General features: G+C 39.1%; 2 protein-coding genes across 3 annotated transcripts in view; one reads left to right on the top strand and one right to left on the bottom strand.

The window, feature by feature from the left end:
- Positions 1-6,100: 6,100 nt before the first annotated feature.
- RIDA (reactive intermediate imine deaminase A homolog) lies at positions 6,101-19,730 on the bottom strand. The gene is made up of 6 exons (XM_049633048.1): positions 19,568-19,730; positions 11,521-11,626; positions 9,307-9,361; positions 8,988-9,056; positions 8,183-8,238; positions 6,101-6,877 (listed from the first exon to the last, which is right to left on the bottom strand). Exons 1-6 carry the CDS (start codon positions 19,630-19,632, stop codon positions 6,815-6,817), a joined length of 414 nt encoding a protein of 137 aa, XP_049489005.1. The 5' UTR covers positions 19,633-19,730; the 3' UTR covers positions 6,101-6,814.
- Positions 19,731-19,785: 55 nt separating this feature from the next.
- The window catches only part of POP1 (POP1 homolog, ribonuclease P/MRP subunit), a 35,407-nt gene continuing 28,840 nt past the window's right edge, over positions 19,786-26,352 (top strand). The window contains exons 1-5 of one of the 2 annotated variants that reach the window (XM_049633047.1): positions 19,786-19,937; positions 20,889-21,032; positions 22,733-22,900; positions 24,363-24,538; positions 25,832-26,080. In XM_049633047.1, coding sequence (XP_049489004.1) covers positions 20,891-21,032; positions 22,733-22,900; positions 24,363-24,538; positions 25,832-26,080 — 735 coding nt within the window. In that variant the 5' untranslated portion in view covers positions 19,786-19,937; positions 20,889-20,890. Of the gene's footprint in view, positions 21,033-22,732; positions 22,901-24,362; positions 24,539-25,831; positions 26,081-26,352 lie in introns of both variants that reach the window. The other variant, XM_049633046.1, reaches the window with a different exon arrangement.

Here is a 26,352-nt window from a genome sequence, read left to right as displayed (position 1 = left end):
TAACATTGAAATATTTCTTCTAAATAATTATTTATTTTTAAAAATAAAATGAAAGTAATAAGTGCCTGTAGTAAAATTCAAATAATACGGAAAGCTATAAAATGGGCAGCGAAGTTCTTCCTCCCATATCTTTTAGTCCTTCTATGAAAAGATAATAAGGTTTCTTGCATATAGTTCCACAAAAAGGTAATGTACATGCCATGCTATATGCATAAACCAAAACATGAATGTATATTTTCATATCCACATTGTAAAACACAAATGAGAATTTACATAGGCTTTGTATTACGCAAAGTGCATGTGAAACCACGATTCTGTTCTTTCCCGTGTTTAAATGTTTCCCTTTTGCCTAAGACTAGTAGACAGCACACCCAAGTGCTCTCTGCTTCTAAGTGCTCAGACTCTGAGAGATTATTAATTTTGCCCCAGATTCAAAATGCACAAGTTGGACAAAAGGCTTGAACTATTCATGATGAATTAATAGAGAAACTACCTTTGGGGCTGGATTCTCTCATCCTGGGGGGCTGTCTGGCCCCAGGATTGTAGCCCCGTTTGTGTTCTACCAAGATAATCTCAGTATTTTCTATACCTAACTGGGAGGGAAATGGTGAACAAATGATTTGCCTGCTAGCATTCCCAATAGGGAGTGAACGTTTGCATTTACCAACAGAGGGTGCCAGTAGCAAAGCTAGGAAGTTCCCGGTCTGACTCAGGAACACTGGGCCAGAAGTGCTCTGTACCCAGAGTCTCCCGGGGAACCACAAGATAGGAGTGTGTGGTCAACCTGTGACCTTACTGCCTTTTCCATTTCGACTTTGGAGTAAGAGCTCCTAGCATAGCCTTGCGCAGTCAGAACACCAACGTGCCTCCTAACAAATGCTTTGTCCCACACTTGGCCTTGAATTAAGAATGGCTTTAAAAGGAAAATGTTTTTCCCACATTTAACTAATCTGATAGTGTTGGGGAGTCATCACCAAATAACCTTGACAGGGTTTACATCTGTGCTCTCTTGGAAAATACAAAAGCTTGTTAGAGCACCTAATATCACAAACATCTCATTTTTTTTTTAACATTTATTTATTTTTGAGGGAGAGAAACAGAGCACAAGTGGGGGGAGGAGCAGAGAGAGAAGGAGACACAAAATCTGAAGCAGGTTCCAGGCTCTGAGCTGTCAGCACAGAGCCCGACACGGGGCTTGAACCCACAAACCATGAGATCATGACCTGAACCAGAGCCGGACGCTCAACCGACTGAGCCACCCAGGCGCCCCACAGACATCTCATTTTTATAAAGATAATTTGGCGACCTACCTGTGAATTGTTTCACAAATGTCAGCAGTGCGAACATCATAAAGCCACCTACATTTGGAAGGGAGGAGAGAATGACCCTCTTCTTTTTCTCTCCCCACACTGCACCAAATAGCAGGGCAGAGGTGTGTCTGAGAAGTTAAAAGTATTCGTTTACAAGATATCCTTTAATCTGAAACTTTGTCAGCTCTCCTCTTCCTCAGAGTTTATAAAGTTAACGAACATTTGGTTATAATACAAGGTTTTAATTGCAGGAACAGAATCCGTGTAATTCCAGAGAGCAGATGGCAGGTATGGAATTTCTGTGTTCAGTTCTTATTCCGGTCAACAAAAGCTAGGGGACTCCCCAGCATTACTAACCCATGTAGAATCAAATCGGAGGCCATTATTAGCTTTATTCAGTAATGCCACTCAGCGCATTTATTGGGCAATATTTGAGATACTGCAAGCTCACAACTGTATTGTTATTTTTGTGCCTAATGAAAGAAGTCTCCAGACATCAAAGCCAGCCTTTTACCCCTTTGGTTTCATAATGTGCTCTTATTGACATGAATAAACATGTTACTCCTACCCATTACTGGGGACGGAGATCAGTAAGCCTTACCAGTTTCCGGAAAGAGTTCTGAGAAACCAGTTAGGGATACTAATTTTTTTTTGACACTGAAGTATACTTGACAAACATTGGTTTGAAATCTGCCTCAGTTTTTTTCCTTGTAGAACATAAATGGCTTTCAAATTTTTCTTAATAAAAGTAACTGTAGCAAAATATCATTTGTCTGATTATATAAATTGATGAAAAAAGTAATGCATATTATATTGATTTATACAACCGTCATTCCAAATACCTTTACAAAAATTTTTTTAACGTTTATTTTTGAGAGAGAGAGAGAGAGACAGAGCATCAGTGGGGGAGGGGCAGAGAGAGAGGGAGACACAGAATCCGAAGTAGGTTCCAGGCTCTGAGCTGTCATTACAGAGCCCGATGTGGGGCTCGAACTCACAAACCGGGAGATCATGATCTGAGTGGAAGGCAGAGGCGCAACCGACTGAGCCACACAGGCACCCCCAAATACTTTTTAAAAAATTACCCGGGGCACCTGGGTGGCTCAGTCAGGTGAGCGTCTGACTTTCGCTCAGGTCATGATCTCGTGGTTCATGAGTTCAAGCCCCACATGGGACTCATTCCTGTGAGTGCAGAGCCCGCTTCAGATCCTCTGTCCCACTTCCTCTCTGCCCCTCCCCCGCTTGCGCTCTCTCAAAAATAAATAAACCATCTAAAAAATTACTCAATGACAAGAGCAGAGGCTTTCTATGGCAGCTGTACTGTGGTAGGGTGACTTTGGGTTGGCAAGAGTTCAGCCCCAGCACCAACTAGGAAGTCACAAGGTCCACAGGTGACTTTCTAACCATCACCACACTCATAGCAGTTCTGTGAGGGGACAGACAAGTAGTTTATTTCAATTACAGATATTTCTTCTTTAGTGGGTCAGTACGGATTTATTTCATGTTTTCCGGGTATCAGAGTTTTGTTTAAAAAGTGTTTTTGGCAAAAGTAACACTGGTATTGCCTAAGTATTTGAATGTGACACAATGATTATTTAGGTAATAATTGCAAGGAAAGATTTACTATGAAATAATCACTTTTTTCTTAGTGTGAAATGAGCACATGTTCACGGTAGAAACTTCAGATAATATAAACCTTAAAAGATGAAATCTAAATTTTACACATAATTGGTCAAAACTCACGTTGATGTATATGAGGGGTTCTTCTTTTTCTTCAGTATTGGAATACAAAGTTAGCTAAGCTCAGCTATGGATAGAACTTTAAGTCTATTGAAGGGTTGAGTGCAGCATTTCCAGATTTTCCTCATTGGAATCTACTGGGGATAATAGGTTTTAGAGAATGTTCCAATAATAAATATGTGCTATGTTAGTAAATACTAATTAGTGCTATAGAGAGAGAAGCTATGCCCCAGTATGTTAGCACTTAGCTGGCCACAATTTATGATAAATACTTTTTTTGATATCTTAGGGAAAAACACTGAAACTTAATATTTTATTTAGAATCATTTTTAATACTAACTGCTAACCAAATGTTAAAGACTGTGAGCTCTTCAGAGGGCAGGGATGGTGCCCTACTGAGCCTAGTATAAATTTGGCACTCAAATATTTCTTGATGATCAATGCTCTTTAATTTTATATAATCTTGATGGTTTCCTCAGAACTGAATCTAACTGGCTGTAGGGGAAAATGTGGCCAATTTTTTTAATAATTATTTTGTACTGCTGGTTCAATATTTACAATTTTGATTGAATATGTTATTAGAACTAATAAAGTGTTTGAAAATGTTTTGTGGTGTATTTTTTATCTGAAACAATTTTTTATTACAGAAACATACAAAATTACTTTTGGCTCTTTGTGTCCTTCAGAAAGAAAAGTATTCTTTAAATTACACCCTCTGTGAAAGGTAAGGAATTTGACAATAGCAGGGAAATATCTTTTTAGACATCTCATGATCATTTAGTGGTTGCACATTTCAAAAAGTTTGCTATTTCTGTATGTTTGAAAGATGAACTTGAAATAAATGTTCCTTTTCACCTTTAACAAAATCTAGTGATTCTCTTTTAGTATGAAAAGAAGACTCAAAATCCCAACCCAGCCACTAACAAGTTAATTAATTTGGGTAGCAGCATTTTATTTCCAGCTTTTTCATTCTAGGGTTTGAATTGAAGCTATGACCTATTTATAATTATGCCCCTTAGACCCAGTCTGGCTTGTGTCTCTAATTTCCTGGCTACAGTGATTGGTTTAAGAATGGGCCCCTAATCTGAGCTGGACCAATCAGAGGCTTCTCTGGGACACTTGCCAGAGATACCAGGAAATGATGCCTTAATGCTGGAGTTAGGACCTTGGTGGTCTGTGTGTCTGGGCCTGCAGCTACTTCCTCTAAGAGACAGGTGGAGCCAGGAAGTTTTTGGTGTGTAGATGGGTAAATAAAGCCAGCTGTACTCTGGACTTCTCTGCTACACGAGTCTAAGAATTTCTTTTTTTCCACTTAACACTAGTTTGAGTTGCGTTTCTGTCATTTACCAAGAAGAGTCTTGACATTAAAAGTAGAAAGAGATGTTTTATAAAAGAGCTGGAGAAAATATTAAATATAAGAGCAGAAATTAATTATAATAAAAAGATACAATAGAAAGGATCAAGAAAGCCCCCAAAATGATTCTGTAAAAAGGTTAGGAAAGTTGATAAACTCCTGGGCAAGACTGATCTAAAAAAAAAAAAAAAAAAAGAAGGGGTGCCTAGTTCCGCCTTTTCTAGAATGTCCTATAATTGGGATCGTGCTACATACAGCCTCTTCAGATGGACTTCTTTCACTTAGCAACATGCATTTAAGTAAATTTATGCCTTTTAATGGCTTGACAGCTCATTTCTTTTTATTGCCAAATAATGGGAAGGCTTCTAGGATTATCATCATCGTCATAGCTATGTGCCAGGCATTATTCTAAATGCTTTATACATATTAATTTATTTAATCCTTATAACTTTATAAGGTAGGTCCTACTAATATCCCCATTTTATAGATGAATCAGCGCCATTTTACAGAATAGCCCAGAGATCTTAAATGACTTGCCCAAAGTTACAAAGCTTATAAATGGTGGACCAGGATTTGAACTCAGGTAGTTTGGCTCTACAGTACATGTCTTTAACCACTAAACTATACTGCTTCATGTAAAAGTGTCTAAAATAATTTTCAGTGCCTAATCTCATCAATTTACTCTGCCATACTCCCAAACTTGCCTACTTGAAGAGTTGTCATACTTATCTTTTGTTAATAAATTTAGCCATTTAAATTGCAGAAACTTTTGCATCTAGCATGTTATTCCATACGATTAATAATTGTTAAATACTGGTAAATAGAGGTGGCCTTTTTGAGCCTTTGTTGTGTGTTAAACTCTGCAAAGTAATTTTTCATATTATTTCATCCTAATGACATCCCTTTGAGAGGTGCAATTATGTCTCAGGAGTCTGAGGCTTTAAGAGGTTAAATAACTAGCTGAAGGTCGTGTGACTAAGTGGTAGATGTGGGCCTAGAACCCCAATGGAATTACTCCAAAGTCTGTGCTCTTGTTAGATGCTCTAACAAGATTTTGTATACTTAAGAATGGTATGTGTACGTTTAAGAATGTTATGGCGGCCTTGCTGTAATATGATCATCTGGAAAACACAGAACTGTTTGGAGGAGGGGTTAAATCACCTAAGGCATGTTCTCACAAAAGAACACTCTCTGACAGTTTAAAAAATGAGGTAGACATATACCTATGTATACGGAAAATCTTCAAGACAGAAGACAGCAACCTGAGAATAACACAATAAAGTGCCACTTACGTAAACAAGTGGAAACCAAACTGGATGATCAAGTATGTAAAGAAAATGGTCTGCTGGTTATAGTGAAAACTCTTAGCAGTGGTTCTCTTTGGGGAGGTAAGTGGGATAGACAGTGAGTGAAGGGTACTTTTACTTTTTTAAAAAGTTTACTTATTTTGAGAGAGAGAACGCGTGCATGTTCGTGAGCAGGGGTGGGGCAGAGAGAGAGGGAAAGAGAGAATCTCAAGCAGGCTCTGTGCTGGTGGCTCAATCCCACGAACTGTGGGATCATGACCTGAGCCAAAATCCAGAGTCAGACACTTAATCAACTGAGCCGCCCAGGTGCCCCTGGGTACTTCTTTTTAATCTATACACTTCTGCGTTGGAATTTATTCTACAGCAAGGAAGTATTCATGTAGTCCTCATCTAAATTAAAAGACTTTAATGAATCAAACACAAAATAGTTATACACAGCCTGATTACAACAGTGTAAACATGCAGAAAGTCAGAAATAAGTTTTGAGAAAAAAATAGTTGGAGTTTTAACTTCATGGTTCCCCCACCTTTAGGTAAGTGCTTTAATGTATAAATTAAACTGTTAAAAAATAAGTGAACAGATCACACCAAGGAAAATCTGCATGTCTGTTTATTTCCATTAGAAAAATATTATCTATGAAAATTGTGGTCCACTCTCTTCCCCTTCACCTCTATCATTCAAACTTCAGTACTTTAATTTTACTCAAGTGAAAGCAGAGTTATACAGCTGACGTGAGAATTCAATATTGCACATCGTTAAATTAATAGGCTTTAATTGAATTAGGTGTGCTTTTATTATTTATCAGGAATAGCAACCTCTCTCTCCTACATGTTATTTCCCTTTACTTTCATTTATTTGAGGAAGTACGGAATGCACGTTTTTTTCCCCACATCCAGTCACGAGTATGCGTGTGATTTATAACACCAGTAACGGGAGTTGTCATCCAATCTTCAGTTCACACTCAATTCCCCTTATTATATGGTATTTCCATAGTGACTTCCAATGTTTTAGTCAATCATACACTTTCCAACGTCAACTGTAAAAATTAAGATGTTAATTTAAAAACATTATTGAGATTCCAGACTGAATAATGCCGGCCCCGCTTATAGCGACGCCGTTGTGAGAGGTCCTTGGACAGCCACTGCTTCAATCTCCACACGGCTTCCCTGCAGGGAAAATAAGGAAGCAACGTTTAGGTAATTTTTTACAAATTAAGAGAGCTGTGCAATACCTACTAAAAACGTATGCAACTAACAGCAATAGGGCGTTTTTAACATTAAATTTCTCAAAGAAAGAAAGGACGAGGAGGCGTTCCCTGGGAACCTACCACAGGCCAGGCTCCTGTGCCGAACACGTCCATAAGCATTAGCACATAGGATTCTCACTGCAGCTATATCAGACAGTGTTCTCTCCTCAGTCCAGAGAATGATATGCTGAAGCCTGGAGAGGTTATTCAACCTGTCCCAGGACACAGAGCTAAGTGGCAGAGGTTCAAACCCATGTCTTCTGATTCCAAGTTCAGAGCTCATTCTACTATACCCAATACCTTAATTAAGTTTGATGATACTGAGCATTCCGGTAACAGCCAATTAAAACAATAAAAAATACCACTCACAATTACAAGTGGAAGTCAGTAGGGGCTGCTTCTTTGTAGGCAGGAATACCGTGCTACTAAGAGCTTCTGATTAGGCTCGAATACCAAATTAGGAATGGTGAGAAAATATGTGAGCCACTGGTTTTGAGATTCTTTTTCTAATAGAAGGTCTATGTGTGGCCTTAATTTTTAATTTTCTTAATTTTTAAGACAACTTTTAAAAATTTCTTAAGTTTCTTGGGGCATCTAGGTGGCTCAGTCTGTTAAGTGTCAGATTCTTGATTTCAGCTCAGCTCATGATCTCGAAGTTTGTGAGTCTAAGCCCTGCATCAGGCTCTCTGCTGACAGCCCGGAGCCTGCTTGGGATTCCCTGTCTCCTCTCTCTCTCTGCCCCTCCCCGGCTTGTGCTCCCTCTCTCTCTCTCAAAAATTAATAAATTAAAAAAAAATTCTTAAGTTTCTTAATTTTTTTTCCTTGTACATATAATATTGGGTATTTCCTTTTAGTCTTTAAGATCCTGGAAACCAGAGGGGTGCCTGGATGGCTCAGTTGGTTGGGCATCTGACTTAGGCTCAAGTCATGATGTCATTACTCGTGAGTTTAAGCCCTGCGTTGGGCTCTATGCTGACAGCTCAGAGCCTGGAGCCTACTTTGGATTCTGTGTCTCCCTCTCTCTCTACCCCTCCCCGGCTTGTGCTCTGTCTCTCTCTCTCTAAGGTAAATAAACAAACAAACAAAAAAAACAGATCCTGGAAAACAGAGATTATTTCTTTTTTTTCTTTTAAAAATTTCCTGCAAAAGTGCTTAGTTTGTTATATTCAGAAAACAATGTAGGCATTTAAAATTGTGTACATTAGTCATTTTAAAGTGTACTTACTTTGGGCAAAGCAGCAACCTGGTAAGCAGCTCTTGCAGGAAAACTGCTCTTAAAATCTAAATTTAAAAGAATTTCATTTTAGTTTTCAGACACTGTATTGTGACTGCACAATCAAGAATCTGGTAAGTGCTTCATAGATCTATCAGTGCTTAGATACAAGCAACACTGAAAAAAAAGAAGCTAACATTCATATTAGTTTGATAAAATATTTTGCCATAGGATTCCTATGACAGTGAATACTTTTAAACATGTCTTCGCTTTCTGGGAAAAAGGAAAATATTCACATGCTTTGAGACTTTGATCTTGTTTGATATGAATAGGGTTTTATTTTTAAAGTGATACTTATGTGATATGAACTCATTTAAGCATTCAAACAACCCTATAAAGTTTTATCCCCATTTTGCATATGAAGAAACCAAGGCATAAAACCATTAACTAATTAACCAGCTAAGGATTCTGAGAGCCAGAACAGAGATGGTGGCGAGGTCATATCACAGCACTAAAAAATACAATCTATGTGTTATTATTAGGAGGGCTTAAAAGCCTGAGAAGAGTGTATCGATATTAAGCTTTCGGAAAATGAATTTGTAAGACTGTAGTATATTATTCTAGGGAATCCCATAGAAGTATCTTGGATCTTTTTCATGGGGGCACACTGTTTCCAATCAGACAATTCTTTTAGGACAGGATCTATGGCCATTTCTTTAGCATCTCCTATCACTCTTAATTCATAATGGACAATCATTAAGGTCAATACACTCATTTCTCTTAAAACGGAATACAGTAATGAAGCCAAATTACTTACACTGTTTGTAGACTTCATTGACAGTGTTGAAGTCATTTATGTCAGCCAGCAAAACAGTTGTTTTTACCACTAAAAGATACATACATCGTTATTAGGTTTAGCTATTTGGTCTCACTCAAAATATTACTTAGAAAAACATATGGTTCTGCGACTGAATTGATTAAAATGGGACTGAAATTAAAACAGCTTTCAAAAGCAACCAAGATATGGCATGGCATGTTACTGGATGCTCCATATTCTTCAAAAAGAGTTATCAAACAGAAATGTGAAGGAATCAAACAGGTATCAAACAAATGTGAAGGAATATCGAGTTGCTCACCGTTAGTGAAGTCACAGCCTGCAGCTTTCAGAATTTCACCCATGTTTGTAAGAGCCTATGAAGCAAGGCAAGAAAGACCTAAGGCACTGGATGGATGTTACATTAAAGCTTTATTTCAACTCAATTAATCAACTTTTACCAATATCTCCTTAAATAGCTTATATTGCAGAAAAATCCTCCCGTTCTAGGAAATTCTACTCCTTCTGGGCCACCTCTATACAAGGGAATTGCTTCTTGGCTTTCCTGTAATGGAATGAATCTTTCTGAAATATAGTGAGACCTTGTCTCCTTTTGTGAGTAGAAAGACTAGACTGAAGTCTCTTCTTCAGTGCTAGAGGGTGCAAAGTTCTCAGCCAGTGTCCACTAAGCTGAAAGAGATAGCTTCTGGAGTTCAGAACTCTGTATTGCTTTGAGGGTAAATAAGAGCTAGTGAGCATTAAAACATGTTTGCTTTTAAAGCGATAATTGATTTTAAAGAGTTCTTTTTCTCAAAAAACAGTATCAGTAAATTATGCATATGCTTGACACTCTGGCCTTTGGAAAAACATCAGTTTTTCACTCATTCCTTAATGTACAATTTTTTCAATTCATTATTCCTCTTTATTTTACTGGGCACATTATATTTGATATTTTTATTTATTTTTTTCTTCTTTTTTTTGAATTGAGAGAGAGTATACACATGCATGTGGGGGAGGGGCAGAGGGAGGAGGAAGAGAGAGAGAGAGATAGAAAGAGAATTTTAACCAGGCTCCACGCTTAGTGTGGAGTCCGACGCAGGGCTCAATCTCACAACTGTAAGATCACGACCTGAGCTGAAACCAAGAGTCAGGTGCTTAACCGACTGAGACACCCAGGCACCCTGATATTTTTTTTTTTTCAACGTTTTTTATTTTATTTTTGGGACAGAGAGAGACAGAGCATGAACTGGGGAGGGGCAGAGAGAGAGGGAGACACAGAATCGGAAAACACCCTGATATTTTTATTAAAAAAAAAAAAAGTCTTCTAAATAGGTAATACATAGATATGGCAAAAAAATTCAACAGCTATAAAAAAGCCATATACAGTGAAAAGATGTCTCCTACCCTTACTTCCTTCTTCCCCAGCTTCTTGTATATCCTTGAAGAGACAGTCAATACTTACACCAGCATAAATGCACACCACTCCCACCCCACACACCCTCACACACACACACACACACAGATGGTAGCATATTGTGCAAAGCTGTTTTGCATCTGTGTTTTATTCTATCACCTACCAATTTATGTTGGGAGATTTTTCCACATTAATTTAGTTGTATGGAACTAGCATGATTTATTTCATTAGTTCCTTACAGATGGACATTTAGATTGTTTTCTATCTTTGGATATTATAAATGACTCAGTGAATGCATAAAATTATAATTTAATTCTATTTATTGGATTAGAATTATACTCCTCATTCTTATTTTAAAAGACACATATTGCACATAATCTTTTTTTTATTTTTTTAAATTTATTATTTTTTTTAACATTTATTTATTTTTGAGACAGAGAGAGACAGAGCATGAATGGGGGAGGGTCAGAGAGAGGGAGACACAGAATCTGAAACAGGCTCCAGGCTCTGAGCTGTCAGCACAGAGCCTGACGCAGGGCTCGAACTCACAGACCGCGAGATCATGACCTGAGCCGAAGTCGGCTGCTTAACCGACTGAGCCACCCAGGCGCCCCTGCACATAATCTTTGATAGTTCTCTCTTACTAACAAATGTTGACTGTTACTTCTGTGGGTTTGTTTTTTTTTTTTTTCAGCTAAGTGGCCCTGATAAGAAATTTCCCAATCCGTGTGGAAGTGGCAAGATGCTATCTGATTTCAATAATTTAATTGAGATTTAAGTAATTTTATTGAGAGAGCTGACATATAATATTGCATCAGTTTTAGGTATGTAATATGATGATTTGATATATGTATATACTATAAAATAATTACTGCAGTTTAGTGACTATCCAAACATTCAGGTTTGAAGTCACCCTTGGAAGGTAGACTTTTTTGTTGTTGTTAAATGATTCCTCAAAGTTTGGACTTTCTGCTGATATAAAACTGTCTTAAATCAATCAGTAAGTAACTTTAAAAGCATTTATCTGATAACCTCTATAAAAAATCAGCCAAATGTATTCTTAATACTTTCAGTATTAAAAAGCAATAAAGAAGGGAACTTCAAGTGTGAAAAATGACTTACTTGTTTGGCTTCCTCTGCCACCCCTCCTGGCACGAGCTGTCCACTTGCAGGGTCCATGCCTATCTGTCCTGAAATGTAAATGGTCCTGTCGACTAACACAGCCTGACTGCAATAAACGGAAATACAGTATGTATATAAAATATAAAACACAAAATTCAATGCTAAAAGATTTCTTTGCTAGGACACAAAAAGCACAAAATGTAAAATAAAAGAATAATAGGACTTCATTAAAATGAAAACCTTTTGCTTTTTGAAAGAGATCTTTAAGAAAATGGAAACACAAGTCACAGATTGGGAGAAACTATTTGCAAAACATATATCTAACAAAGCACTTGTCCCCAGAATATATAAAGAACTCGTATAGCTCAGTAACATAAACAACCCAATAAAATATGGGCAAGTGATTTGAGCAGATATTTCATAAAAGAAGACATATGAGAGCTAGAGAGTACATAAAAGATGCTCAACATTATTACTGATTAGAAAAATGTAAAGCAAAACCTCACTAAATACCATTACACCCAATAAGATGTCACTGATAACAGTAAGGATTGGTGAGGATGTAGAGTGACCAGAATCCTGTAATATGTACCCCATCGGCGGGAGTGCAAAAATAGTCCAGATGCTTTGGAAAATAGTTTGGCAAGTTTCTTAAAAACTTAAACATATACTTAATATACAACCCAGCAATTTCTTTCTTAGGCAGCTATACCAAAAAGAAAGGAAAATATATGTCCAAAGACTTCACATGACTGTCCAGAACAGCATTATTTATGATAGCAAAAAAGAAAAACAAAAAATAAACATCCACTGATAGATCCAACTAAAGACTACATATTATTTGATTCCACTTATATGAAATTCTAGAAGAGAAAGTGTAACAGCAGAAAGTAGATTAGTGACTTCCTGGGGACAGTGGGGACTGACCACAAATGGGTATGAGGGAATTTTTGGGGGGTGATGGAAATGTGCTAAAACTTGACTGTGGTAGCAAATGCATGGCTCTAAGAATTTACCAAAACTCATGGAACTCTAAACTTAAAATGGGTGAACTTTAATGTAACTTACACCTCAACAGAACTGCAAGACAGTAACAACAAAAATGCAATGCGAAGAGCACTGCTAGAAAAGAAGTAGTTATTCTCGGACAAGATTCATTACTGCTTCTTGAAGTGTCAATTAAGGATCCACCTATGATGGGAACACTTTATTTCTATAAAGTGCTTGTTTTTGGAAAAGGCTTGTTTTGTAATGAGGATACTAAATTTCAGAATTAGGGTACAATCACAAGAAACAGAATAAGCCATGCTGAGACCTGAAAAAGAGTCAAACAAACCAACTTAAAAAAATGTATTAGTTTTTGGATAAAGAAAACACCTCTGTTGTTTCTCTTTTTAATTGTGGTAAAATATATATATATATACATATATAAGATAAAATTTATCATTTTAACCATTTTTAGGTACACAATTCAGTGGCATTAAGTACCACCATTTTTAAAATCCTGATAAAGAAAACTTAGTATCAATTTAAATTTAGAAGTAAAATTGTTTTATCATTTCCATGTTTATTTAGAAAGAGCATCTTCTCATTTCCAACGTTACATTTCTAATATTACATTCTCATTTCTAATCTTCGTTTCCCCTGATTTTCCCTGACCATAATTTTTCTCTTTATGATTTAAAATATAGTATGTATGTATATACTTATGTATGTATGTATGTATGTATGTATGTAAGTTCTACACCAAATGTGGTATTGAATTCATAATCCTGAGATCAAGAGTCGCATGCTCTACTGACTGAGCCAGCCAGGCATCCCTATAATTCTTTTCTTAATTTTTTGAATAAGAGAACATTCACATGGATCAAAAATCTAGAAATACAAATAATCTCAGTGAAAAATCTCCTCCTTTCTCTCCTTATCCTCCTCCTGCCCAGTTTCCAGCCCCTACAGATAACGAATGCTCTCCTTTACGTATTCTTCCAAAGTTTCTGCACGCATATATGAGTAAAAATGAAATATATCTTTTCCCTGTTTATATAACATATGGTATACTAAATGCTCTTCTACATTTTGCTTTTTTCACTCAATGGTATATCGCAATCTTTCTGTAACTATATGCAGAATGCATCCTTATTCTTTTGACAGCTGCATAGTATTTTATTGTTTGGACATACTTTACTAGTTACCATCGATTCCAATATATTTTAAAAATGTATTTATTTATTTATTTAGAGACACAGAGAAAGATCGCAAGCAGGGATAGGACAGAGAGAGAGAAGGAGAAAGAGAATCCCAAGCAGGTTCCGCACTGGTAGTATGGAGCATGATGAGGGGCTCGATCTAACCAACGGTGACATCATGACCTGAGCTGAAATCAAGAGTCCAACACTCAATCGACTGAACCACCTGGGCACCCCTTGATTCCAATATTTTGCTACTGTAAACAAAACTACACTGAAAACCGTATCACACACACACACACACACACACACTTTCCCTGGGCAAGTACTAAGCCTTTCTTTCATCTGAACCTCAGAGGAGCCATTCTTATACCATAAGCAGGATCTTGTCTTATAGTATAACTAGTTCTGTTCTTATCCTATTTCTGGGGTATGCCAGACTGACTGTAAACCCCTTGAAGGCAGGAGCTGTGTCTTACTGTCTCCAGCTGTGCAGGGCCTAGGTGATTCCTTGCACTAGTGGGCACATAATAACTTCTTGTTCATGTTTTGCTCTCTAACCACTTACTAGCTTAAATGACTTTGGCTGTCAGTAAAGTAGCTTTTTAGCAGGACCCACTGGCTTATTGTGTGGGCTTGGAGAGCGAAAGAGGGTAGATTTAAACTTGGTTAATAGGATTTAGAAAGTCTAGAAATTCTTCTCAACTATCTGGGCCATAATAGATAGCTATTCACCCTGGCCCAGAAACAGGTAACTATGGAGTTTGTTAATGTGTAAGCTTTCTTCAGGTTGAAAAGTATCATCAACTAACAAGGTTTCTATTAACTGTCCTATGTAGAATTAGGCTACCTTAGGCCCTTTGCAAAGTAATTTTAACTTTCCCTATATTTGAAATATAGTTTAAGCCCATTTGCATTACCATTGGTCAAAAAATTTATTGGGGCACCTGGGTGGCTCAGTCAGTTGGGCATCTGACTTGGCCTCATGTCATGATCTCACAGTTTGTGAGTTCGAGCCCTGCGTTGAGCTCTGTGTGGTGAGAGCCCAGAGTCTGGAGCCTGCTTCAGATTCTGTATTTCCCTCTCTCTCTGTCCCTCCCCACCACTTGTGCTCTGTGTGTGTCTCTCTCAAAAATAAACATAAAGCAAACAAAAAAAGTAAAAATTTATGATAGTAAAAAGGAATTCATTTATTCTCAGAAAACTAACAGACCTCTAAGACTATCCGAGCTATGTGAATTATCGCTTATAGATTAGTGAAGAGATGTTCACAAAAATAATTAGCTAGTTAGCTCTTCCTGAGAATAAGAAACCTACTATCCACAGACAAGTCATTAGGTTTCCAGAACATTTAAGTGTACTGTTCTACTGCCAGCTCAAAGGATAATAACACTTTCAAAAGAATCTTAGTAAGAATTCTCATTGTAATTGTAATGTATTGTAATCTATGCCACATGGACTATCGCTTCCAAATGTCATGACTATTTGGATAGTGCGCTAACAAAATGGAAAGCAATGCAATGTGATGTTGAAATCTCTCAAGGTTCTGTCCTGGGGTACTCCTGAAATGTGCTCAGCTGATTAGTGAATTGGTGACAACACCCCATCCATCACAATGCCAAGGATTGAAAGTTCAACACATTTGAATTCTTCCTAGAGAAGACCTGGAATTTTCAACAACTGTGCTCATAAAAACTCTGTGCACAAAAATTTGTTTTCAAATGGTTCTTAAAACATGTCTAATTAACTTTATCAGGATATAACTAGTTACTTGGGAGTGTGGTTTTCTTCAAGATAAAATATTGAAAATTAGCACCATTTTTAGTGGCCTTGTATGATCTCTGGATACAAAAGAGCATTAAGGGCACTATGTCCTGGGAAGTCTCCACACAGTGACCTGGTTGATGTTTTTTCTCTCATCATACTGGTATATTAAATTTCCCTTCTTTTTTCTTGCAGCTCTATAAAGTCAACCAGCATATTACTGCCCTGCTTGCTTTCTTAAACAACGTACACACTTGAGGAAGGTGTATGCTCCAGGCTCTATAATCACTTTGTCTGGTTAAGTGTTGATTTTGTTCTGAAGTAAAACCACTGGGTGATTGAGGAAGAACGATCAGAGCAGAGGAGGAAAAAGATTGCTGATTTTTACTTTTATTGTAATACCCCCATAACTATCTTTAATGTCTTCTCCAAATAATTTTTCCTCTTAAAAGAAATCTGACCAGGGGCGCCTGGGTGGCTCAGTCAGTTAAGCGTCTGACTCTTGATTTTAGCTCAGGTCATGATCTCATGGTTTGTGTGTTCAAGCCCCACGTTGGGCTCTGCGCTGACAATCTGGAGCCTGCTTGGGATTCTCTCTACCCCCCTACTCTCTGCCCCTCCCCCACTAGCGTGTGTTCTCTTTCTCTCTCAAAATACATAGAAACATTAAAAAAAAAAAGAAATCTGATCATGTCATTTCCTCTACAAAAACATTTGAATGCTCCTCAATGCATACAAAATAAAGTTTATACTCTTCAGTTTAGCACTGAAAATGATCATAGTCCAGACCTTGCTAAAAGCTAATTTTTAGCAAGAAGCAAAACAAAAATTTAGATTCAAAGTCCAACTCTGAACCTGTGTTTCCCAAAGTGTAGGTCATATACAAACACTGAATCACAGTAAGGAAATGATTCCCTTTTCAATTTTCTTTCAGTAATTCCATAGCAGGAGATAGCAAACTAAATGATGAAGATTGAGCTCTAGAGCTTGACTAAGTTCAAATTCTGTCATATCCCATCCTAGTGGTTGACCTTGGGCATATTATTTAACCACAAGTAGATCAATTTCTTCACCCGAAAAACGAGTACTGTAATAATAACTGTGCACCTAAAGCACCTAGAAGAGTGCTTTGTGCTGAGTGAACATCATTAAATGTTAGCGATTATGACATCAATCCTCTAATTATATGAAAGAAAAAATACCATTTTAGGGGGAAAAAATCTTATCACTTTTTTTTCTCTTTTTTTAAAGTAGGCTTCATGCCCAGTGTAGAGCCCAATGTGGGGCTTGATCTCATGATCCTGAGATCAAGACCTGAGCTGAGACTAAGACGCAGATGCTTGGGGCACCTGGGTGACTCAGCTGATTGAGCACTGGATGCTTGTTTTTGGCTCAGGTCATGATCTCAAGGTCAAAGGACCAAGCCCCGTGTCAGGCTGGGTGTGGAGCCTGCTTAAAGATTCTCTCCCCCTCTGCCCTCTCTGCATTGCCCCCATCCAGCTTGAGCTCTCCCTCTCTAAAAAAAAAAAAAAAAAAAAAAGCCCAACACTTAATCTACTGAGCTACCCAGGTGCCCTGAAATTTATCACTTTTTTTTTTAAGTTTATTTATTTTTGAGAGAGAGAAAGAGAGGGAGAGGATGAGCAGGGGAAGGGCAGATAGAGAAGGAGACAGAGAACCAAAGTGGGCTCTGAGCTGTCAGCCCAGAGCCCAACACGTTGCTTGAACCCACAGACCGCGAGATCATGACCTGACCTGAAGTCTGCCACTTAACCAACTGAGCCACCCAGGCGCCCCTGAAATTTATCACTTTTAACAGAGAGAGCAGTCTTAGGTTCTGAGCCAACTGTGGCAGCTTCCCAGAATTACGCTTTTTACTTATTTGAGCTTATTTTTTTTTTTGACTGTTACCTTCCTCAGGTTGTTTTCTATTTAGAGTACTGTTGTAAAGTTTCCTTTTTAAAGGTGTTAAAGTGAGCCCTCTTAAATAAAAGCGTTAAGTAAATTATGATATAGGTGGTACACAGATTTGGCAAATGGAAAAGAAAAAGAGTAAAAGTCGTAGTTGGATTACTAAAACTTCCTCCAAAAAATATGCCATGTATTCTTCCACCACTATGCCTCAAGTCATTCCCTCGATCTGGAATGAACTTCGCCCAATGACTTTCTGCTGAAGTTCTTAATAAAGTAATTTAAAAATCACTTTACAACAGTACTATACAAATGGCAAACCTAACCTTCAAAACCCAGCTCAAGGACCACCTGTCGCAGGAGTCCTCTTAAATCTTTCTCTTCCTCTGTCCCCAGTTACCAGCAATTTCTTTCTTCTCCTTTTTTTTTTTTGCCATCCCTGCCCCCATGACTCCTTATTCCCACTGCACTTATTTCTAACCCTGCTATCGTAATTATTGTTCTGCCACCTAGGAGTGCTATTTCTCATGGCAGTGTGGTTTAGAGGACGGAGCTAGGGCTTGTTCAAATCCAGTTCTGCCACTTACGGACTGTCTGACCTCGGACACAGGTTTGTTTTTTTTTATAAAATGAGGATGGGACTCAGAGAAGAAGGTGGTTGTCACAGTGGCCGCCATGCAGCATGCACTAAATGAAAATGTTTCCTTTTCTCTCCTCTATGTGTGTGAATGTCTTTCACACTGGATTGATTCTTACACATTTTTTGCATCCTCTGCTGTGCTTGACATAGTGTAGGTACTCAATACATGTATTATATCATAGTCCAAGTGGTTCAGTTGTAGAAGTTTTCCATCTGTGATTCTTTTAACCGTGATCAGATACTACATTTTTAAAAGGAAAAATGGGGAAAGGGTTACATGGTATACTTTATGAAGTATTTAACGTAACAAAAATTATATTAGAGACAAAAAGTCTCCAAGAATGCATAGGATGAGATTTAGTAGTTTTAAAGCTGAGACATTTTAAGAAAATACAGTTTTTTTAAAAAAGTAATTTAGAAACTTCTGGGTGGCTCAGTCGATTAAGCATCAGACTCTTGATTTCGGCTCAGGTCATAATCTTGAGGTTTGTGGGAATGAGCCCCACGTCGGGCTCTGCGCTGTCAGCCTGCGACTCTCTCTTCTCTCTTTCTCTCAAAATAAATAAATAAACTTAAAAAAGAAAGCAATTAACTTTTTTATATTAACAGCACTTCTGACAAGTGGGAGTACATGTACACGGTGTAGACTTTCTGGCCAGTATATACACATTTAGCTAGAGCATGTCAGGGCAATCTTAGCAAATGATTTTCGTTGTGATCTGTTTTTGATTTTATTAGTGGGAAATAAGCATGGGCAACTAATTTATACACATCCCACTGCATTTCTCTTTGGGTTGTAAATATCAGTGTCTTAGGTAGATGAGCAGCGATTTTCTAAGCGTCTCTGTCAAAAAAATTCAGCTCTCCAGAGAGACACATCTGTTCATGGGATTTATTCCTTTGAATTAAGAGAGGGTTAGACCAAACATTATACGAAGTGAAAGAAGTCAGTCACAAAGGACCACATATCGTAGGATTCCATTTACAGAAGTCCAGAACAGGCAAATCCACAGAAACTGAAAGTAAATTAGTGGTTACCAGGGGTTAGCAGGAAAGAATGGGGAGTCACTGCTAATGGGTATGCGGTTTCTTTTGGAGGTGATTAACATATTCTGAAATTATGTATTAGTGAGTATTTTGTGAGTATAATAAAAACAATAACGACAACAACAACAACAACAACACTGACTTGTACACTTTAAGGGGGTGAATTTTATGGGCATGTGAAGTATATCTGGATAAAATGGTTACAAACAAAAAAAAGTCCAAAAATTAAAAAAACTGACCACTTGGCAGGCAGAACTCTGTGGCCTCCAGTTCCGGGCAGAGTCCCAGGGAACACAAGCTCCTGTTGCCAGTGGGGCTCCCACTGGAAAGGGTATGTTAACCCCTTTCCCGGGTTCAGTTTCCCGGGTTCAGCGTGTTCGAGGAGGTTGGACCCGATGAAGGTCGAAGCCCGCTCCAGGTCTGACCCAGAGTTATTCCAACCTCGGATCCCCGACCCCACAAGCCCAGAGTCCATCCGCGCACCCGCCCGCGTCGTTACCTGTATGGACCGATGGCCCCTGGAGCTTTCGCAGTGCTGATCACCTTTCTGATTAAAGATGCCATAGCTAACCCTTTTACTTGCTGCCCTCCAAGAGAGAAATGCTGCACACCGCCCCGGTTTGCGTCTCACGGGACTGACCAACCCAGGGCAGAATCCCGGTGGTAACTTGTTTCCCGGGCGGGGGGGAGGGGGTTCGCTCCGCATTCTGGGAGTTGTAGTCTGTGAGGGGCTCCCGGCCACGTGGAGGCCACGGCCGCGCTGGCGCATGCGCCCTGCAGATCGCTTGCCACACACGTCTCCACGGAGGGGAGTGTTGCAGAGCCTTGTCGTTCTGACCCGAGGAGCCCTGCCTCAGAGCCTTTGGCAGGTAGGTCGTGACGGGCTGGTGTCCCCAGGGTCCGCGAGTTTGGGGGGAGTGTGCGTGGCGGTCCCCCGCCCGGCGCCCGCGCACCGGGCCGGCTTTCCTCCCGGTTTTCTTCCGCTCAGACCCCGCTGACCTCCTCTTCGTCCCTTGCAGCCTGCGCCTGGGCCCCGCTTTGCGGCCCCGCGCCTCCTACGGCCCCTGTGCTCGAGCCCCCTGCGTTGGTCATTTCCTCGCATTGTCCCGCCCGACGGACGCCGTTCTGGGAATGGGCTTGCACCCCTATCCTGCTGACCACTCTAAGGAATGAGTTGGGTCATTCAGGGGACCACGCTGAGATCTGGGCGGCGTCGTCCACCTAACGCCCCTCCCATGTTCCCATTCACGGGTGCCTCTTCTAGCTTTACAGGTCTCCACGCATCCCCCTCACATCTGAAGTGAGAGCCCTGGTGACTGGGATCTGCTTTCAAAAAGGAAGATAGGCTGGTCTCTTGGCAGATAGTCATGCTGTGTCAGAAGGCGTGGTACTTGGCCAAATATTTCTTATTCTGTTCATAAATGTATTATAGGCACACTTTATTCCATTTATGCATGCACGTGTACACTGAGCAAATTTATGTTGAGCCCCACTTTGTGCAAGGCACTCTGCTAGGTGTGATCTGGAATATACTAATAATGGTCTCTTCCATCAATAGACTTATTTTTTTTTTTCTTTTAAATTGGGTTTGTGGTGTTAATACCATTCATGGCTCCCCTAGAGATGCCCTGGTGATGAATCTCTGCTGTAGGTCAGGATCGCGATAGCATTTTGATATCATCAATCCACCTATAATAAATGAAGATTAATTTTACCCAAGAATCAAATTTTGAGTTACATGAATATTTATTTACTAAATGTTTTTTATTTTTGCATGGAAGTTCCCTTTCCCTATACCAAATTTATTATTTTCTTTCCAGAAATGTCTAATGCAAAAGAAAGAAAACATGCTAAGAAAATGAGAAATCAGCCCACCAACGTGACTTTATCCTCTGGCTTCATGGCTGATAGAGCCACAAAGCACTATAATGGAGGTGGGAAATCTTTCCAAGCTCAAAAACAAGGTAAGATACACACGGTACTCTCTCCACTCTGTTTGGATCAAAATGCTTATGTCAGCTCTTTTTGATAGTTATTATTTAAATGGTTAAATGACCTGCACTTTTTAAAAACAGATCAGTTGACCTTCATTATTTGCACATTTTGTTTTGCCCATTCACTTAGTTGTTAAGTTTATTTGTAACCCCCAAATTAATACTCATGGTACTTTGGTGGTTATTCGTGGATTTGCGAGGAGAGGGAAAAAATTTGAGTCACTCCATGTGGGCATTCTCAGCTGAGGTTCCCAGCTGCCTTGGTTCAACTTTCTTACAGAGATGGCCAGAGGGTGGAGACTCTGATGGGCCAGTGCGGCATAATTCGGGAAGCCCCTGCTCTAGCTGGGGATTGAGTTCTAGTTGTGGGTGGCCTCAGACAGATCACTTAACACTTCTGAGCCTCTTTTTTCTAGTTGTAAAATAAGGGAAACAGAATCTACTAGGATGAGTTGTTTTTATGATTTGAGATCGCAATCCATGTGATGTATATGTATATATATATATGTATATATGTATGTATGTATGTGTGTATATATGTGTATATATGTACGTATATGTGTATGTATACTTGTGTACGTATATACATGTATATATTTCTTGGAACAGTGGTTCAGTATTTGCTAATTCAGCGTTCATTGTGACTTTATAGAGCATAACTATTGGGAATGACAAGAATTGGCTGTATGTATCTTAGAACAGATATATTTCTACCTTAACAGTTATTATTAAATTACACTTCTTTATTTTCTAAAAGAAATAGTGTGTTTTGTATACATTTAACTTGTGTGCTGATTTTAGAACCTTATAAAGTGATATCAAGGTGTTAGTTGTTCATTGGGTAGCAATAGAAAATGCCAGTTTGGGAAGATAGCAAGCAGGTGAGCAAGAACTTTTGGGGGACACTTTAAAGAATAGTGTGCATTGGGTCTGGTGAAGTAAGTTTTAGACTCTTCTATTTGTAAGATTTAGATTTCAGATCCAACAGTTGATGCCTGTCATGCCACATAAGCCTTAATGGGTCTTACCTCATTTAAATCTCCCAGTGACAAACCTTGTAACATGTTTCATGGTTTATAGGGGCTTAATAATTAACAGTGTAATGGGAATAAGAGGAACACTGTAAAATTCTCTGCTAGTCTCTCCCTCCCTTTGCAGACTGTGATTTGATGTCTTAAAGTCAGTGGTTTCAATGCACAGACATTTGTATAGACTTTGCTTTTATTTCTTTTCTTTAATTTAACACAGGCTCCCAACTTGAGTGTGGCAGAGAATTACGACAAAAGACTGAATATACAAAATCATGTAAATTGTAATATTGAAGGGAGCTTAGATTTAAAATTTATGTTGTACTCATAATTTATTGGAGAAAAGTTCGGAGAAAAGTTCCCTCATAATTTATATGCAAGGTTTATTTGTCATGCTGACAAGATGAGCCAGTATGCTGCCTGCTAGCTTTATCACCTTGGTCAAATTAATTCACCTCCCTATTGTAGGTAGATTTCCTCCTCTTTAAGGAAAGATAGTAATAGCCACCTTACTGGCTAGTTGTAGCATTAAAAACCTAATTAGCATTGATTGCCACCCAGCAAATGATGTTCTCCACTGTAATCTGTATTGCTCGTAAGGCTGACATATTTCTTTTTGTTTTCTTTTTGAAAACAAACTAGAGCTTCTTCCTGGAACTTCACGACCGCGGCATACCAAAATGATCCACCATTCCCCAGTTGATCCTGATGTGAATGAACAGTCTTCCTCCAAAATAATGTTTAAAAAAAAGGGAGGATGGAAAGCAGGTCCTGAGGGCACCTCTCAGGAGATTCCCAAGTATATAACTGGTAGGTGTTTGTGAAGAAGTGAAGTTTGATTATACGATGAGCCCTTTGCTTCAGTGCTCTCCACCTTGGCCCTGCCTCCCGGTCTCTCTCCTCTCCTCCTTCCACTGAGGGTTCTTCTCGCCTCTAGTCTGGACTGTGGCTGTAGTTTCCTTGGGCCTGATTGCTCTCCATTCTTCAGTTTCTCTTTTTTTCCTCTTCTTGTTCTTGTAAGTCCTTATCTGTAAACTGTTCTACTTTGTCCTAAAACCTTTTCCCTCGCCCCACTCCTTTTTAAAATATAAAATGGCGTCTACATGCATTCTCCAAGGATGAAACCGAATTTAACACACTCCGAGGGCAACCAAAACCTTTATTATTTTTTTTTTTATTAAAAAAAAATTTTTTTTAATGTTTATTTTTGAGACAGAGAGAGACAGAGCATGAACGGGGGAGGGTCAGAGAGAGAGGGAGACACAGAATCTGAAATAGCCTCCAGGCTCTGAGCTATCAGCACAGAGCCCGACGACGCGGGGCAGGAACTCACAGAATGTGAGATCATGACCTGAGCCGAAGTCGGACGCTCAACCGACTGAGCCACCCAGGTGCCCCAACCAAGACCTTTAAATACCTGTCTCCAGGCCCCTTCAGATCTCTTCTCCTGTTACTCCCTCCCCCCATCACCTGCACCCCTGGTATGCATAACTCTGTATTCATTAGGTATGCCTTCTGGTCTCTGTGCCTGGTGGGAAAAATGCACTTAAATGTCCCCAGCACTTTGTTTACTTCAAAAAAAGGTCTGCTTTTCAATAAGGAAAACTAGTAAAGTTATGATTATATATTTAGAAAAAGCAAAAAATATTAAAGAAAACAAACTTTTGAAGTCACAACCTTTGTGACTTCAATTTTACTTTTTCTTTGTTTTCTTATGTGATTATTGCACTTGAAAATGGTTGTGGTTGGGGTGCCTGGGTGGCTCAGTTGGTTGAGCATCTGATTCTTGATTTTGGCTCAGGTCATGATCCCATGGTTTGTGAGATCAAGTCCCACGTTGTGCTCTGTGATGACAGTGCACAGCCTGCTTGGGGTTTTCTCTCTCTCCCTCTCTCTCTCTCTCTCTGCCCCTTCCCTGCTTACATGCTCTCTCTTCCTCAAAATAAATAAATAACTTTATATTAAAAAAATGGTTGTGATTTATATGCCATGTAGCCCTCTGTTTTAAGGAATTGTTTGTAAACATGCTTTTAAACTTTTTTTATGGTTAAAAAAGTAACACTGAATCCTTATAGAGAACTTGAAAAAAAGTAGAAACAGAATGGCTTTATATATAATACAGATATAGCCACCATCTGTATTAATCTAATTAAGGGTTTGGGTGGTGGGTGAATTTTAAGTTCATATACTTCAAATCTGTCTTCCTTCTGAGATTGACCAGAAGTATTGATTCTAGACTTGTCTTTAATTATCATGCTATTTTTGTCTACAGCTTCTACTTTTGCTCAAGCCCGAGCTGCTGAAATCAGTGCCATGTTGAAAGCAGTGACCCAGAAATCTTCTAATTCACTGGTTTTCCAGACGCTGCCCCGGCACATGAGACGGAGAGCCATGAGCCACAATGTCAAACGCCTTCCCAGGCGGTTGCAGGAAATCGCCCAGAAAGAGGTATATGTTTCACTTAGTGTAAGTGTTCAAGTTAGTAGTTCCTAAAAGAAATTGAGAAATGTTAACCTAATAGAATTAAAGTGAAAACCAAAAGCAATGTACTCTTTTGCATTATTTTTGGATTTAATCATTATCCCCCCACCTTCCTCCTTGCTATCTAATTGGCAAGCAGTTGGATATTACATATAGCATTTGGAAACCCTTTCTTTTTTCTTTCTTTCTTTCTTTCTTTCATTTCTTTGTTTCTTCCTTCCTTCCTTCCTTCCTTTCTTCCTTCCTTCAATTTTTTTTTTTTTCATTAATTTCAGGTCCCTTTTTTTTTTTTTAATGGTGTTAAATAGTTGAGGTTCCGCTGTCAGATTAAAAATAAAATCCTGACCTTCTTACCACATAAGCAATTTTAGCTCTACGTTTTGAGGGTGTGGCCAGCTTAAAGTTGGAAAATCAAGAGAAAAAGCGGCAACAATGCCTAGTACTTGCCTTTTGACTTTTTCAACGTTGAAAACTTGAAACTTGGATTTAATTTTTCCTCAAGTCTAGTTGTTTTTGGCTTTATCAAAATTCTTCGCTTGGACATTTTCAGGTTGTCTCAGCTACCCATGTCTTTTACTAGTTGATTCAAAAGTTCCTCATGGAGTGCCTTCTGTGTGTGGTACTATACTGGTGTTGGGGTGAGAGGAGTTCAGCAAACTAACGGAGAAGAGTTTTGGGTTTTTTTCCCCCATAAAAGTTTAGCTCAGCTATGGAGGAGAGTAAGAGTGAAAACTGAACAGGAATTTTGTGCTTTCTAGATTTAGATTGTCAGGTTTGTCTCCCATGGCATTTGTCTATCAGTACCTAACTGACATTGAAATGTATAAGTTTTCCTCACTTCACGTTTTTCATCCTGTTTTGGGTTTAGTTCCAATCCCAGAGGTTTACAAAACAATAAAACCAATAACAAAAGAGCTGGCATCTTCTTCTCTTGCTCTCTAACATGAATAGCCACAATAAGCTTGCGTTACTGTGTGGAGCATTTTATAAAGACTCTAATCCTCATAGTCCACAAACTTGCCGGTTAGTAAGTGATAGAACTGTGCTTCCTCTCTGAGTTTGCCCGTTTCTGAAACCTTCACGCTTGCCTTCTGTCTGCTCTTTCACTGGAGAAATTGCCAAGTCAAAAAATTAAGCACACTGATGGAGTCTGAAAGGTACTCCCACCTAATCTAAAGTTAGTTGTTTGAATTCCTCACATGTAACTTTTATTTTGAGATAGTTACCAACTAGGACCCGCCTCTCTTCTTGAAATCGCAGGCAGAGAAAGCAGTGCACCAGAAAAAAGAACATTCAAAAAATAAATGCCATAAAGCTCGAAGATGTCACAAAAACCGGGTGCTAGAATTTAACCGTAGACAAAAGAAGAACATATGGTTAGAGACTCACATCTGGCACGCCAAACGGTTTCACATGGTCAAGAAGTGGGGCTACTGTCTCGGGGAGAGGCCGACAGTCAAGAGCCACAGAGCCTGCTACCGAGCCATGACAAACCGTTGCCTTCTCCAGGTATGCTTCTCTAGTTGGTTTTCATTTTATGTTTGTTTAGACGAAATGGAAGTGATGTTTGGGCTCAGCTCTAAAGGATCAGGAAAGGAGAGAGTTGACGTGGCAGAGGAAGTCAGGTAAGAGGGAAGAATTGAAGTAAATTCGATGTGATAAAGATGAAGAGAGTGAGACCATTAAGAGAGGATAACATTGGGGCGCCTGGGTGGCTCAGTCGGTTGAGCGGCCGACTTCGGCTCAGGTCACAATCTCGCGGTCCGTGAGTTCGAGCCCCG

Source organism: Panthera uncia, chromosome F2 (genome assembly GCF_023721935.1).
Source record: "Panthera uncia isolate 11264 chromosome F2, Puncia_PCG_1.0, whole genome shotgun sequence".
Lineage (NCBI taxonomy): Eukaryota > Metazoa > Chordata > Mammalia > Carnivora > Felidae > Panthera > Panthera uncia.
Note: the sequence above shows the minus strand (reverse complement) of the source record. Positions and strands in the feature narration are given on the sequence as shown.